This window comes from Corvus kubaryi, unplaced genomic scaffold, assembly GCF_017639235.1.
Source record: "Corvus kubaryi isolate FWS band 111438036 unplaced genomic scaffold, C.kubaryi_AGA036_p1.0 37266, whole genome shotgun sequence".
NCBI lineage: Eukaryota > Metazoa > Chordata > Aves > Passeriformes > Corvidae > Corvus > Corvus kubaryi.
In genome coordinates, this window is record NW_024581081.1 from 336965 (window position 1) to 354051 (window position 17087).

The 17087-nt window shown below is 38.8% G+C and overlaps 1 protein-coding gene across 1 annotated transcript in view; it reads left to right on the top strand.

Moving 5' to 3' along the window:
• The first annotated feature begins 1179 nt into the window (after positions 1–1179).
• Positions 1180–17087, top strand: part of TTC27 (tetratricopeptide repeat domain 27) — a 113451-nt gene continuing 97543 nt past the window's right edge. The window contains exons 1-3 of the mRNA XM_042024997.1: positions 1180–1411; positions 4151–4328; positions 9735–9864. Of these exons, the coding sequence (XP_041880931.1) occupies positions 1324–1411; positions 4151–4328; positions 9735–9864 (396 nt within the window). The 5' untranslated portion in view covers positions 1180–1323. The remainder of the gene's footprint in view (positions 1412–4150; positions 4329–9734; positions 9865–17087) is intronic.

The window sequence follows — 17087 nt, forward strand, 5'->3', positions numbered from 1 at the left end:
CAGCCCTGCAAAGACTTTTTTCCCCTTGAGCCATCTGGCAGAAGATATCCTTAGATGCAAACAAAACATATTGGTTTTTTTGAGAAACAAATGTATCTTCATCAAATAATTTAGGGAAGCAAACTTAAGCAGCAGATTTCAGCAAGTCTGTGGCAATGGACAAACATCCCAAACCATCTTTTACATCAGCAGTAACAATCAGTCCAGTGCCAGGGAGGAGTGCACTAATTCCTGCCAGGGGTACTCCTGCCACATACCTTCTGCAGCTTCTAGATGCTCCTAGAACTGAACTGCAAGGGTAAAACCCCGCACATTGGGGGAACCAGCAGAGGTGAGAAAGACAGCAAAATATTCCTTCCTTTTAATAAGGAATTGTATTTAGCAACTATTTATTCACAGAAAATGTTACTTAACTGGTTTTCCTGAAAATAAGAAGCACAAAATCTCATAATAGGAATTTTAATTTTAATATTATCAACATTGTGTTCGGACAAGTGCTGAAATTGATGTGGGATAGACCAAAGCATGGTCCTGACCTGCCTGCCCTGAGGGCTGGGCACCTCAGCCTGCACCTCCCCGGGATCCCAGAGGGTTCTCCACAGAGGACATACACATATCTGAAGAGTGGCACCGGAAAGTGCCAAGAGGATGGAGCCAGGCTGTGCTCGGAGGTGCTGAGCCGCAATAGGACAGGAGGCAATGGGCAGAAACTGATGCACAGGAAGCTCCACCTGAACATGAGGAAGAACTTCTTTACTGTGTGGGCACTGGAACAAATTCCCCAGAGAGGCTGTGGAGTCTCCCTGACTGGAGCTATTCCAGAACTGTCCGGATGCAACCCTGTGCCATGTGCTTTGGGATGACCCTGCTCGAGCAAGGAGGTCGGACGATGGAGGTTGGACCAGCTGATACACTGTGGTCCCTTCTAACCTGACCCCTTCGATGATTTTCCACAGGCAATCGCCCAGACAGACTCCATATGGATACGTACGCGTGCCTGCGTCTATAACCCCACTACCTTACAAGCTGTTGCCGGGGGTTGAGCGCCTGCCCCGGGGCACGAAGAGACCTCCCCGGCCGTGCCCGCCCCGGCCGCGCTCCGGCTCCCCTCACGCTGTCGGCGGCACCCGGCGGGGCGGGGCCAGCGCGGGCTCCCGGCGTGCCCTGCGCTGCTGTCATGGCGGCTCCCTGCGGCCGCTGCCCGCACATGGGCTGAGGGCTCGCGCCGGCAGCGCGCGCGTCTCTGTGGGCGCGGGGGTCGCGGCCCCGAGCGAGGCGGCGGCGGTGGCTGTGGGGAGCGGGGCGGGCCCGGGCGGCGGGACCATGCTGGCCCTGGAGCGCGCCCTGCTGAGGGGCTTCCTCAGCGCCGCGGAGTCCCTGGAGTGGAAGCAGGGCGAAGTCGCGGCCGCAGGTGAGGGGAGGTCCCCGCTCGTTGTGCGTGTCCGGAGCCACCGCACTGAGCCGGGGCCGCGGCTGACGGCTCACTCCCCTCGCGGGCGTGTTCATCCTTGGCGCCTTGTCTGCTCCTCACCGAACTCGCGGGGGAGGCCGTGGGCTTGTCAGGCTGGAGGAGCGGGAGCGGCACTGCCGGCAGGGCTGAGGCGACAGGAGCGGCCGGGGCTCCGCAGGGTTCCGTGGTCGCTCTCGGTGCGAGCGGCGGAGGCTGCGGCCGCAGCGGTGCCCGTGCCGGCAGCCGCCCCGCCGCCCGCCTCATGCGGCACTCGGGAGGCTCGGGAGCACCGGGCTCCCTCCGGCTGCCTCTCGTGTGAAGGGCTGCCTGCCTGCTGGAACCTGGCAGTGAGGTGAAACGCGCCCTTGGAGCAAAACATGGGAAGGAAGAGTCTGGCATGAGCTGCTTGTTCTATATTTATTAGTTATGCGGTCACAGTTGCTTGAGGGATCAATGGAAAATAGTCTCTTGAGGGGACTTGGTTAGACCCAGCTTTCCTGCAGGGGAACGCAGCAGCTTTTAAAATGTAAACTTTGTCATGTGAAGGTACTTCCATATTTCAGGCAGGCTGAAAGTACAGTTGTGCTCAAGTCATGTGCCATGTTGTAGCATATTGAAAATCTCATTTATTCTTACCTAAGCACATACTGAATTTTGGAAAAGAACCATACAGTGCTAATCAGCTCTTATTTCCTTATGTGACATTTCATTTGACCTTAATCATTGTACTGCCCAGGAATGATAGCTGATGTGACTGACATCTGTCACATCTGTCTTTTCAACGAGAGTTGTGTATGCTGTTTGTGTTGTGGGGTTTTGCTGATTGCTTTTTTTTGTCGGGTTGTTTTTTTAGGTTTGGTTTGTTTTGAGGCACTTTAAGTAGTGTGCTGCTATAAGATGTGGGGGAAACTTGTTGAGGAAAGGCATCTTGCGGTAGAGATGGAAAAGGGTGGGGTTTGTGATGATTCTTAGTCATCATTTACATGGGCCCTTCCTATTGATGATCCTGAAAATAAATTTAAAAGCTGTGTCCTATAAAAAGCTATACACAGAATCAAAAGCAGATTTTATGTGCTTACAGTTATGTTACTGGAAACAGAAGAACCTCAGTATTCTTCATTCATCATCACGTGTCCTCACAGCCCATAGTTATTCTACCAATTACAGCATTGCCTGTCTGGCTAATTATAATCCAATATAAAGAAGTTGTCATTTGGTGAGAGAAAGTGTCTCCAAAGTATAGATTGGAGAAAGTCTCTTATTATTTCTATTCTCTGTGAGGGTATGATGTCAGCAGCATTGTGGAACCACTGCTATTCTTTTGTATATGTCATTCCAGGTACAGCTTACAGTGTTTTTTAAATAATACACAGCACACATTATTTCTTATATCATTCAGTAGATCATTGTGGAGAACAGAAGTAAACCTTGGTTGACAGCATGGTGCAGAGACATTAGAATGAATGAGTCTCTGTCACCTATTCCTACAGTCATCCATTGCTGTTAGTGAAGGTGGTTCTGCCCTCGGTGTTCCTGTATTTCTGAAATTTAAAATACTTGTTTAGCTGGATGAGCTTGGGGTTGGTATTCAGATCACTTCTTTGCACAGCTGCTGCTTGTGTGGATTCATGGCTGTGCCAGTGTTAAATTGGCTATCTCGGCTACTGATATTAGTGCAGCTACAGTAACACTGTAACAGGGAGCTGCAATCCCCAGGTGGAATCACACATTAATAGTAAGGCACTTATCCTATGCATTTCCTCAGCTGCACTATTACCCACACCTGCATCATCTAGTCAGAGACCAGTTTAGTACATCTGCATGAGTTGCAGCCACAGCTGCAGGGTAGGCAGATAATGGTTTTGCTCAAGAACAGCAGGTTTTAACATGGTCACATTGTTCCAACAGCTGCTGTATTGATTGCATGGTAGCATATCTGAAGATAGCTCCTGTGAATAAAGTTGTAGCCCGGGTCAAGAACTTGGTGGGTCTGAAGCTTCTTAGAAATAAGTGTATAGCATTTCTTGTGTTCCCTTTGTCTTGAAATCAGGCTTAAGTCATGGGTCTAAATCCATCTTAGTAGTTACTCCTTAGAATCTGCTCCATATGCAAGCTTTTCATTGAGATAATATAGTCGCCATAGGAAATAATGCTTCTGTAAAGATAAAATCTCATTGCCCATTGTTTGTGGGTATTTTAAACATGTAAATAAAGGACTGAGCAGTTTCTGCAGTTTTGCATAAGACTTTATTCACTGAATTCTGCAAATACTGAATCACTTTTATTTGTTTCATTTCCCCCAGATCGGTTCTCTAGTCTGTGAAATTTTTGTCTTATCTATAGGATTTACTGTTCATTTAAAATGTTTTGGAGGAAGAAAACCCTCTTGTTATAATTGATGTATTTTGAAAGGCCATCCATTTATTTTTCCTGAAATTTCAGTGCAAGTTTTTGTTCTACATTCATCTGGTCATTTGTGTTTTACTGTAACTTTAATACAGATTATTTTGAATGGACACCTGCTAGTGCTGCTCTTGAGTTTCAGTGCAACTGTACTTTCCCTGCAGTGTAAATGAAGATGCATTCTTTAAAAGGGGAGTGGCATATATTTTTGTTTGAATAGGTGTAATAGGTCTTGAAAGACAAAATTGTTTCAAAGTTGACACTCATTTCTGTGTTGTTTTTTTTTTTCTCTTCCAGAAAGTGGATCATTATTGCAGTTGATGTTTGATGGGAAATACGAGGCAATATTTTCAAATTCAGCCATTCAGAATGTTTTCAGTGCATCTCCTGTGACGGAAGAGAACATTGACACTTATTTGGAGAAACAGATTCTAGCATACCTGGATTGTTCTGCAGAGATTGATAACGTGGAAAGGTGGAAATTATTATTTATTATATGGAAGATTAATAGAGGCCATGTTTGATTTTTACAAAAAGCATTTAAAAATGTATAATTTGTGTAGGGCCTTCAAAATCCTTGCACTGACAGGAAAGCAGAAAACAAATTTCTTGGGTTATCCCCCCCCAATCCCTTGGGCATCTATTCATTACTATCCAGTGAAAGAAACAATGATGTTGTGATATGGGGGTTTATTGAAAACATTAGCTTTATTTACAGTGATTACCTCAGAAGCTGCTGGTATAAAGGAGCCACAAATGTAAATTCATGTTGCCATATATCATCAAACAATTAACAATTTTCTCTCTGAAATGTTGTATTACATTTATGTGGCTACTTGAAGTACTACATAATGTTACTGTCCAAGCAATGCCTGTATTTCTAAGTCTGACTTATAATAAGTTCTACTCCTGTTAATGTAAAAACGAGTAAGGTGTTACTCATGGGTGCTGTTCATCAATTAATTATTTTCTTCCCAAGACTTTCTCTGATAGAGTCTCTCTTAATTGTACTGTATATGCTAATTTTTGCTGTTAAGGAGCCTGAATTTACTGTTTACAGTTTGCTGTGTAAGTGATGAACAGACTGAAATCTGACATGCTAGGGAGAGTAGAAGCAGAAAACTATATGTGTGTTGTGTATATATATATTGATATTGCAAAAGGTGAAAAAGTTTTGCCAAAAGAAGACTAAAAGATAAGAGATGATAAAGGTTAAAAAATAAAAGTAAGAGGAAAGTAATTGGTACCAGTTAGTGTTGGCAGAGTACAAATATGTGTTTTGGTATGACAGACATAAACTTAAGAGTTTTTGCTAAAATATCAGAGTAAAAAAATAGTTGGCATGTTTGAAAAACTGAGCTGAGATTTGTTCGTGATCATAGTGTGTCAAAAACTCATCTTGTGGTGTGGTACACAATACAGTGCACTCCTGCTTTCTGAGTTGGAGTGTTCAGAGGTTTTCCCTGTGCATGGTTTTCACTAGGTGTTTCTTGTTTGGTTGTTTTTTTTTTTCCCCCTTACTTTGTTGTGCTATTACTGTTAAATACTAGCTGGAGAAATTTTTCAATATTTCTATATTCTGTCACCTTGCAGTAGTTTGAATAATGTGACAGGGAAAGAAAAATCAGGACTTGAAACAGACTCAGTCATGATCTTAATTACTGCTTCAAATATGTGTTGCTGCCTTTATAAGCCACTGAACTTCTTGAAGGTAATCATAATCTATATCAGTGGAACTTTATACGTATCCTGTTAGAGTGCACTCCCACTGCACACAGCAAAGGAATTTGTTTCTTGGCTGCTCACGCTCCAGCTCTTTGGTCTGAGGTTTTTCTTGTTCACTCTGCAGCTTTGGGCTGCATTAGAAGCCCCCTTGCCAGAAGATATGGAGGCAGATCTGCAATATTTAGCCTTTCAGAAGTTGACAGAGGGCTTTCTGCCCAAAATTACAGACTGAAGTTTTATTCAAAATAAAAGCAGAGTCTTCAAAACCTATCAGTGTCTGCCAGAAACAGTTTTATTTGCAGCAGTCAAGTGAATTTTTCAAGCTCCATTAGTAATAATTTAAGAAGTTTTGGGGGCTGAGGGAAGTAAGTTGTGACTTTCTCTTGCAGAAAAATCTCTACTGAAGTTGCTTGTCTGAAAGACAGATCATTCCCTGTTTTAGGTAGGCGCTGCACAGCACTTTGATCTGTACTCTCTTGGTCTCTGGTGACTTCCTGAGTTAAAATGTGTCACAGTTATTTTTCCTACCTGCAGGCCCTGTGTCCTGTGAAGGCCTTATGGAAGGAACAAATGTAACTTTTGCATCCAGACTTTGCATTGTTTATGATGAAACTGCTTGGTTGTTTTTTTTTTTTTTTTTGATGCCTAAAATGTAATTTTCTTTTTCCACTGAGTGATTCAAAGGGAGTACAGCAAACCTTTCAAGTTCTAGCCCAGAAAATTCAGTAAGACACTGATTTTCTCGTGACTTTTTGTAGATGGGATAAATTAAAATAATTTTTTTTCTTGAACTGAAAGTTGTAATTCTGGAGATTTAAAAACACAGTAGGAATTGAATTCAATTGGAAACAGAAAGTTGGATAATGTGAATCTTATTCTTTTTGCACAATATAAACAGTGCAAAGTATGTTTTTTTGATAGTGTTAAAAGAACTCTTAAGGAGTTCTTTTTCTGACGCTAAAACTGAGCAGCTTGAGGGCAAAACAGCTCAAAATTTGAATCTAGACCGTAATTTCTTTGGACATAGCCTGTAACTTTTTCCACTTTCAAATCCATGGTTCTGTAAGGAAAATGATTTAGCATCTTTTTAAAATTTGGTGCTACTTTTTATATCCTTTTAACTGATTGACTTCTTTTCCTTGCCCCAGACACGTTTTCGCTATGGCACTTTTAGCCTTTATGGCTTAAAACTTAAGCATCCTTATAGTAAATGTGTTGGATAGGAGATCTTTTCTTTTGCTTTTTTCCTGCTATTGCTACTCAGTTCAATGCTTAACAGCTATTTTCTATAGAAAATGTAGCTTCATGGCTGTATTTTAATCAGCAAAATTTGGAGGATGAAGCAATAGGATATGTGTTAACCATGTAGAGGGGAAATGCCTTTTTTGTTTTTTTCCTGAGCCCCGTATGAAGGAGGTGCATTCCTTGCCTGACCTACAGTTTGCTTCAAAAGACTGGAAGGAGATAATGTGCAGGTTCCAAAACCTAAAGAAATAAGGAAATGAGCTCTAACATTTTGGTTTTTGTTGAGCATGTATTTACTACTTTTACCTTATTCAACATATAAATGAGTACCAAACTTGTCAAGAGAAATCCATACAATAAAACTTGTTATGATTTCCCAACCTGAGCACTGTATGGTATTTCTGGTATTTCTCGTGGAGCATCTGATGGTTGGTTAACTGGTGTGCTATATGTAATGAAAAATGAAAATGAAGAAATTCTTGCTGTGTCTGCAGCTTGCTTTGGTGTTTGTGAATTGAAAAAAATAGCAAAGTTAGACTTTGAATAGCTTTGGCTATTCTTCTGTAATTTCTGGCATCACTAAAAAGAACAGAAACCTGTAACCTCTAAAGCATAAGCTGGCTATTGAATATTTTTTTCTTTTATTTTGTTTGTAAATGCTAGATTATATGCACATCTCTTTTTTTTTTTTTAAATACAAATGCACCATTATTCTTTATTTTTGAGGAAGATTTGATACAGCAATAAGAGTATTAGAGTATATATAAGCACATGATTCTGCATCATGAAGAACAATTAGACTCGGTGTAAAAAGTGTTAAAAAAAAGGGAGCAAAACCCCCATTCACATAGAGGAAGGAAAAACAAGATGAGTGGATACAGACATATATCTAAGGATAAATGCAAAATAAATTACGTAGGTCACCATAGCAAGGGGAATATTTGCAGCAGTCTCTGTTGCTTTTCAGGGAGCCTTTGGGAGGTGAGCATCTGCAGGTCTGCATTGTAAGTGTGAAGGGCAGTCAGGGAGACAGAATTAATTTTCTTGGAAAGAAGAATAGGGGATAGACAAGGAAGGGTCAGCATTTGTGGGGATTACAGCTTGAAATTGGTTTTCTGATACAGAGTGAGTGATAAGGAGACTGGGAGTTGGTCATGAATCTGAAAATGGGGGAAAAAAAATTTGGTGGTGACAAATTGAACAGTGGAAAAACAGTATCCCAGCCAAAGTAATGGATTTGGTTATCAGTTGTTCCAGAGTCGTTCTGCATGGATAAAACTGTGTCTCTTCAAGCAAGTTTGCCTACAGATAGATACCAGTAATATTAAAATAAATAAATAAAATGTTACTAGCAGGAACAGTGTAAATGATAAAATAATGAAAATTATCTTCAAAAGACTAGAGTACATGTATCAAACCACAGTGCTTGATTGACTGTTCTGTGTTACCTTTCAGAAGCTTTGAAGCATAATTTATCATGGGAGAAAAATTAGGAAATATATACCAATGTGGATATTTTGCGTGTAATGGTAATAATTTTGTATACAATAATTGTTAGTGCTTTGTGTTCTTGAGTTATTTGGAAGTTTAATGGTAATCTTGGATATATTTTCATATTTCCTAGTAGATAGTTACTGGCTGAATAATGATAGCCAGTAAGTGTTACCTTGTTTTGTTTGACAAGAACTCTTTATGCCAGTCCTTGTTCTCTAACTCCCCTGAAGGATGATTTTGGTTTTTTGGTTTTTTTTCTTTTCAATTAAATGTTCCCCACCCCTGCTTTCTTATTGTTCTACATCTTTTGTCGCATTCTTGCCCACCAGCTGCTTGTTTGTGTGTGGCTTTTCTATTTTACTTTGGTTTTTAAGGGGTTGTATAACAATTCATCCTTTTGTTTCAATTGGAAGGCTCTTCCATCTCTAAGTTTCTGTTTTACAGAAAGAAATGACTAGGTTTTTCTGTTTCAGTTATGCTCCTTAACATACCAGTGTTTATATCAAAGCTGCACAATAAAAATGCTAACTTTTTGTAGTTAGGAGGCCTGTTCTCTATGTGATAGGGCCGTTGTTGATAAGGTTCTAAGTCATTAAGGTATTATAAAACAAACCAGAAGTTCGTATATAAATCTTAAAAGTCTACACCTGTTAAATGGACCATTAAATTCTGAGAGATTGTGCCCTGCCTTCTTGGAGACCACATAGATTTTTTGTGTGCTAAAGAAATCATAGTAATGTAAAATGAGCTTAGTCTTGTAGATAAAGAAAATTTTGCCATACCTGGTTTCAGAAATGAAACAAAGTCTCTTAATTTCATCTTTCAATAAATTACTATTATTTAAAATAAAAACCATGATAAAATAGGTATTATTTACTGCCAAAGTATCTGAACCAACTTGGAGGTAGTATTCTGAACTTTTTTGATTTCAATTGATTTTTTTTATCAGAGGGAGTGAAAATAAACAAGTATGTTGAAATAAAAATAAGCTTGCTCTTTTGGAACATATACTAATGTAGTATTTTTTCTGTGAAAATGCTGAGATTTAGATGTATTATAAGAAAATAAAATAACCATGCAATAGGCAAATATTGGATTACCTGCATCCTTTGCTAATCTTCTGATCTCTGATAGTTATGTACAGCCTTAAATTGTGAAATATGTGAACTAAATCTGTTTCCAGAATGTTTGGCATTAGTTACAACCTTTATAAACAAACATGTTTCCAAGACTTCTAGTTTCCCATGGGCATTCTTGAATATTCCATTCATTGTATCTTCCTCACAGAAGAGTGATTTTTTTTTTCTTTCTTTAAAGCTGAGGGTTTTGAGCTAGCACAAGATTTAATCAGCTCTTGTAGCCTTAAGTGAAAATATAATATGTTGCTAATTGCTGTTCTTATCTATCTACATTGCAGGCAGAGGCTGATGTTTCTGCTTGGTGTGGGCAGTTTGCAGCTCTTTGTTCAAAGCAATTGGACTGGGCCTCCTGTTCAGTTAAAGCTTCAGGATTTTTTGCTACCTGCATTGTTACAGAAATTCCATGAGGTACGTTTGGATTCTAATAAGCCGTCCTTTTATTGTCACTGCTTTTCACAAATAGCCATAACACGCGTGTCAGAGAAGGCACATCTGCAAGGTGAGGTGCTAGAAGGAATTGCCTTAATCATCGATCCTACTGGCCGCTATTGCAACATCTTCAGTTATATCAGCAGTGTCCTAAAAGTAGTTACTGTTTCTCTACCTGAGATATTTCCTGCTGGAAATGTTGGGTTTGAATGGAGAAGATATCTTTAATAGAGGCGAGCATTTACTCAAAGGGCATTTGCAATCAATAAACTTTTTATGTGTTTATTTTGGGATACATTCTTAGCTGGATCAAAGAAAGATGTTTATAAATGGCTTAGAAATTTCCCTCCTTAGGGAAAGGTAGAAGTTGCATATCTTACAAATAGCAGAGTGTTTGGCAGATGCTAACAGTAGATTTGGATGCTCAGTATCCTGTTAGGCTCCTGAATGCCAAGTGAGCTGAGGTAATATTAGTACAAAAATGCTAATTTAAATAGAGCTTTTGGAAGCAGAAGGGAATGTAGGAGATGAAAGTGAGGACTGTCAGTTTTATTTATTTTGTCATTGTTTTATGTAGATGACTAGTTAACACCCTAACTTCTTTTAGTGAGATGTGTGTATTGTTTCTCATGGCAGTACCGAAGTCCAGACTCTCATCACCTGTGGTTCAGCACAGCTTCCTGATTTTTCTTTCAGGGTTAAAGCTGTGGTAAAATACTGACTACTGCAGCATGTCAGTGAAGAATGTATCAGTAGTCTCTGCTAATGCTAAATCTGTACACGAGTTTGAATTTAGAATTTCCCTAAGAATAAGGTATGGACCATGAGCAATGTAAATGCTGTAAACTGTGAAATGAGGGAAAGTTTGAGTATATGAAAAGTTCCATGTAAAACTGTTGGCTCTGCTGCCTAATTGTGGCATGTTTTCCACAATTCATTAAGTCCTGCCTTAGGTTCATTTGCAAGGTTGTATTTCTGAATAACTAATTCAGATACAGTATTGCTCCTGGTTTTTAAATAGATATTTATAAATTTGTTTTATCTTTTATACACAGTGTGTATATATAGGCTTCTTTTTCTCTTGATTTTTGATACTTGAAATACAAATCTCATCTTCTGATGACTAAATAAGTAACAGTGGAAACCAAGTGTACTAAACCTTCTAGGGTGTGAAATGAGTTAGCAGGAATTTTGAAGTGTGCTACCTCTGAGGAGAAAAGGAGTTCATTTTGCCTTTATATATAGTGAAAATAATAAAACCTTATATCATTCATTCTCTTTATATTTTTTTATAATATTTAATATTACAATATTGAAATATTCTTACAAATTTTGGGTTCTGTTTATTGGAGAATTCTATATTCTATGTTAGTGTGTATGCAGAGGTTGCAGTCTAATGCAGTCTGCAGCCCAAGGTGATGCTCATAGGATTGCTGTCACTGACAGAGTTCAGAGACCTGGAAAATACTGTGTTCATAATTTCTATTAACCATTTAATAAAATCATAAAATGGTTTTGCTTGGATGGGACTTCAAAGATCACCCAGTTCCAACCCCGTGGCCATGGGCAGGGACATCTTCCACTAGACCAGGTTGCTCAGAGTGCCATTCAACCTGGCCTTGAACACTTCCAGGGATGGGCTATCCACAGCTTCTCTGGGCAACCTGCTCCAGTGCCACACCACTCTCACATCAAAGAATTTCTTTGCCTAAACCTACTCCCTGTCTGTTTTAAGCCACTCTCCCTTGTCCTGTCACTACATGCCCTTGTAAATAGTCTTGCTCCATCTTTCTTGTAGGTCCCCTTCAGGTATTGGAAGGCCACAATTAGGTCGCCCTGAATCCTTCTTTTTTCCAGGCAATTTCATGTATTGTCTGGAAGAATGAGATACTAATTCCCTGTTGAGTAAGGAAATACATGATCTCCTGTTTAGTTTCTGTTATATTTCTGCAGTGGCTGTGAATGTGATGCTTTGAAATATGTTTGCTTATGCAGGGGTGGTATTGCAGAAACTAAACTGGCAAGAGGTTGTAAAGGAAAACAGACTTGAACATACTTTATTTCTAATGAGTGCTCCATCAGACTTCCATATTGCTTCAAGGTTTAGCTATTTATGTATTCAGGGAGAAGTTTGCCTTTATTTCTATTACTGCTATTTGTATTGTCTTCTGGCATGTTAATGTTTTTTGTTTTTTTTTTTCCAAGAGCACTACGTGCTTATGTGCTAAAATATGATATCCAGTTCTCCTCTTTATTAGTCTTAATTCAAAAGGTTTTGAATGATGTTTTGAATTATCTTTATGTACTTTTCATTCCAAGGATTCTTGGTATATAAACACTCTGTAAAAATGAACATCTCAAAAAAGTGACATTTCTGTGATTTTTTTCAATCCAACTTTCCTCTCTTGCATATGCAGATATTCAGAAAAAGTGGGTTAAAAATGGAATTCTTAACTTTCTCCATCTGTTGTAACCTTCCATATTCTGTCATCAAGACCGATACAATCCATTTTTAAACAGATCTTCCATTTTTCAGGTTTTCAGACGGAAACGATTTTTTCCCACATCAAGATTAAAAAAGTTAGGTCTTTCTGTTTCTTTTAGCCTGCTCTAAGTAATGTCACTAAATTTCAGCATTACAATGTCTCATGTATTTCAGAAATATTTAAAAAACTGTTACTCTTATTTTCAGAACACTTTATTGGATTAGTCTTTGTTTTCAGGGTATGTAACTGCTGCCATTTCTGTCCTTGGAAAGTTTCACCTCTGGATCAGTGATCTGCTCCCAGATAACTTCTTTTCTTGCAAGTGCAGTAAGGCTGCATGAGACTATAATTAGTTCTAGTGAAGAATAAATAAAATAGCCTCTTTAAGATGAGTTGCTAGTAGGGGGCCTCTTGGATGTCTTCCATGAATAATATTTATGACTATGTGTGTATTATTTCCCTTTCCTCAGATTGATTCCAACCTTCTCTCTAAATTATGGTTGCATTCATGTACTCTATTAAGATTTAGTTTCATGTCCTGCAGAACTGGCTTGTGATTTTCAGAGTTCACTCAAAAGCATTTTAGTTATTAGATGTATTTCACTTTTCTAAAATAACTGTGAGACTTTACCACACCAGTTAATAGTCTGATTGATACTACACTGAGTTTTTTTAATGAGTGAATGTGGTGAAGGAAGATTAAAAATTACTGAATTCTGGTTAAAATGGATTAGCAGTTCTTGTTTTGAACTTGCTGGGGTTAGACTAAAACGTTATTAATAAGCTCAGTGCTTATAATAAGTGGCTTATAGGAATGGGCTCCTTGTGTCTTAAAAGAATTGTCTCCTTGCATGTAAGGGAATAAAAGGTACAAAACTGTTGAAGTTGGAGCATATTTATTCTGCCTTAGGTTTCAGAGTTTCTAAGTATTACTTCATACAATTGAGCTTAGTATTTTCAGTGGATGAACTGGAAAAAAATGTGTAGTACTACTAATGAAGACCACTGATGATTAAGAATGTTGTGAGGACAAGCTGCTTGTTGCTTTATTTATCTGATTTCATATTCACAAGTGGAGTATATCTGGTAACAGTGAGAAACTCCATCTGGAAGATCTCAATCTGTTATTTGATAATACATGTAAATAACGGGTAGGAATCCTCCAAATGCGTGTATCAACAGTTCCTGCTCTTCTTTTTGTAGTTTCCAGGCTGATCCCAAAGGATAAGTTTTGGAATGCATTTGAATAATTTGTTTTCCTTATGTTTTTATTACTCCTTCTTTTATGCATTATTTGATCCTTTTCTGGAAGAGACTGAAATATTGCCACATTTCCATTGGCATCTATAGCCATGTTCATAATTAATATGAAAAACACCAGTGCACTGTGTAGCACTACTGTCTCAAATCCAGTATGATTCCTTGGTCTTGTTAATTCAATCTGTTGTGAATTCCTTTTTTCAGGCCCAGATGCTTGACTTCCATTAGCATGAACTAGCTAGGAAGAAAAAACTCTGTGCTTGACCAGCAAGATATAGGTATTGAAAATTATGCAGATTTCTCCCTCTTGTGGGGAATGTAAGGATGGATGATAAAGGCTAAATATGGAGGCAGAGTCTTGTAAGCAAAGATAGTCTGCTAAAGTAGCCTCCAGTCTTGTCCTGCATTCCCTTTCTATGAATATAGAAAAGAAGGGGGAATCTTAATGCAGTCACTTGAAAAATCCTCTCTTAATAGCAAAGCAAAGTCACTCTTGTAGCGTATATGAACAAGAGTTTTCATAACCAAAGTACTTCTACATGTAGCGCTGTCAGGCAAGACTTGCTTGCACTCGCTCACCTTGATTATCTTCAGTCTGGACCTCAGCTCTCCATAGGTTACCTGTTGCTGATTTGGTTTGTAAAACTGGAGACAGCTTCCTCTGTAACCTTACCTCCTTTGCAGAAAGTGGAAGAGAAAAGCAGTTACAAACAAAAGCAGTTCTTCCATCGCCTTAAAGTCTAAAGAGTGAATTCTGTTTTCAAGGACCAAACCCTTGGCAGATAACCTCAGTAGATCCTCTGTTAATCTGGAAGATACATCACCTTAGCTTTGCTAAATGACAAATTATTGTGCAGTAGTCTTTTGTATTTTTTTAAATATTAGAAGCCCAGTATATATGGCTTAGCAGCCGCATGCAGCAGCTTCCCAAAGTGATAATTTGTTTGTCCCCACCCCACCTTCGCTTCCATTTAATCAAGTCTTCCTGAGCCTTTAATCTGGCTTTGTCTACTTCTTTATGTCTGCACTTAGCTTTTTATATATAGAGGAAGGACCCCCAAGACAGAAGGAGCTGATGAAATGCTACAAAGGCCAGAGTGGTTCTCAATACAAAAGTAAAAGCCTGCTGAATGCTCACTTTGCTTCTAGTCAATATCATTAGCAAGAAAAGAACAGTAATTCCCTAAACTAAAATTCTCATACAATCTATTTTTAAGCTATTGAATGTGAATGCAGAAACTTTTTTCTGATTTTTGTCATTACTCAGGTGGCACCAGTTTTGCTGGGAAATACTTTTGAAATACTGTGAAAATTGAAATACCCAAGGGTACTGTCCAGCTTGCAGTTGATTTAGGGCTTTAGTAGTAGTAACTTAAAAGTAGCCATTAAATTACTGTTTGGAAGTTGAATACAGAAACAGCTGTGCTTCAGAGATTAAAAAATATGGAACTAGGGTGAATTGAGCTTCATGTGTGTATTCAGTCAATGGATGCTCAAACAGAACCCTTGCAGGTCCAGCAGAAACTGGATGACTACAGTGATTGCTCTGCGTATGTTCACAAAGTAGTTATCTAGTATATGTTTCTGTGCTATAAGAAAATTACTCCTGAATAAAATAATTATACTTTTTGATGTCAACTTTGATGAAGAATAGAAAGACTCAGGTCTCCAGTAACCCAGGTTTACTAGGTCAGGAGCATTACCTTAGCAAGTCTTGGGTTGTGGCTGTTTTGAGATACGTGAAATTTTTGAGCTACAAGATAGGTTCAACACATTATATATTTAGGTGTTTAAACACAAGAACACAAGCTCAAAATTTCTTTTTGCTCTTAGCCAATGTTCTAAAGATTTTGGTGGACTTTGATTCTTAACTTTGCAGTCCTTGAAGCTGTAACACTTAGACGTCTACCTCTTACTTGTAGCTGTTCTCTCATCTTAAAGATTACCTCAGGGCAGTGAATTCTGCATGGATAATGCAGTCTTAGAGCATAAGCTGCAAAAATGTGTATGTTGGTTTAGACTTTCTCAGCTGAAGGTAAAGGATGTCTGCTTTTCTGTGTGGGATTTGTTTCATGAGAAAGGACATGGATTTGTTAAAATAGAAGATAGCAGTTTTTTGGCTCTGAGACTTTTTGGCTTCTTTTCAAGGCTGTAATATGTCATCAACTTTCCCTTCTTCCTCCCTCATTATTTGTTAATGTTACATTAGCAGGACTGGGTTTTGTAGTGAAAGGACTTGAAATGTGAAGTTGAGATTAATTTGTTTCTACAGTGCTTAAACAAGTATAGATAACTAAAGCATTGCAAGGCTGTTCTTGAAAAAGGTTTTAAAACGAATCTCCTTTGCTTTCCCATTTAGTATTTTAAGTGTGGTCTACTTTGATTATAGAAAGAATCATAAACATGCAGATGGCGAAAAAGTTTACATTAAACTGAGAATTGTATTGAGTGTCCCACTATGTGTGTGTATGTGTGTATTTGAAAAATTAATCTTTAGAAGTACTGATTGATGACTTTCCCCGCTCAGAGTCACAGATGTTGATAAGGGTCTTCCTTTCTGAATGGCCAGAGATGCGACAGATCTGGTATATTTCCAGCTGGCAGTTTCTTTCCTTTATTCTCAAGTGGTTTGTCAGACTGTTATGATCATTACTTTCCACAGTGCGTTGAAATGACTGCAGTGATGTCATACAAGAATTCCCCTTTGTCCCAAAACATTGTCTGCAAAGTAGATATATTTTCAATGCTAATGCAAACTAAAAGATCCCTTGGTAAACCAGAATAAACTTGAAGATTACTCTGTTATTAAAAAGCAATCTAGGGGATTCATGTAGCTTAACAATTTTTGTCTTCAGTGTAACCTGTTGATACAGGTATTGCAAAGAGTTTCAAATAACTCAGGAATTATGTTATTTGTTTAGTTTAAAAAGCTGAAATATGATTCAAATAATTTACATCTTGGTTGTGTAGACTGATTAAGAATCTTCCGCAGGCAAGTGACTTCAATGCAAGCTGTCATTTAACTTTCTCTTCTGCTTTTTCCCTTCCATTCCCTTTTATTGCCCCTTTTATACCAACTGAAAACTAAAACCCTGGGTTTTTGTTCACTAAAGAAATCTGCCATATGAGAACCAGGAGTAGACTGATGAATGGATATCTCCCTGAGCCTGAAGATAAACTGCTTGAATGCTTTCATTGCAGTAAAAGGGAGGGGAGAATAGGTGACTGTCAGATGACAGTCACCACTGAGAGAGTCCCTGGAGAGCTACCTCAAGGCTCTTAAGTAAAAGAGTTAGTATAGAGAACATCATATGGGAGTATATCCAAAGCAGGGAGAGGTTTTTATTTGTCAGACAAAGGGAATAATGGGTCTAATATTGCTGCTCTGATGCCACTCCAACAGGAAGCTCCCTCTGGGGAAAGAAAATGATAACACATACTGACATCACTGCAGGA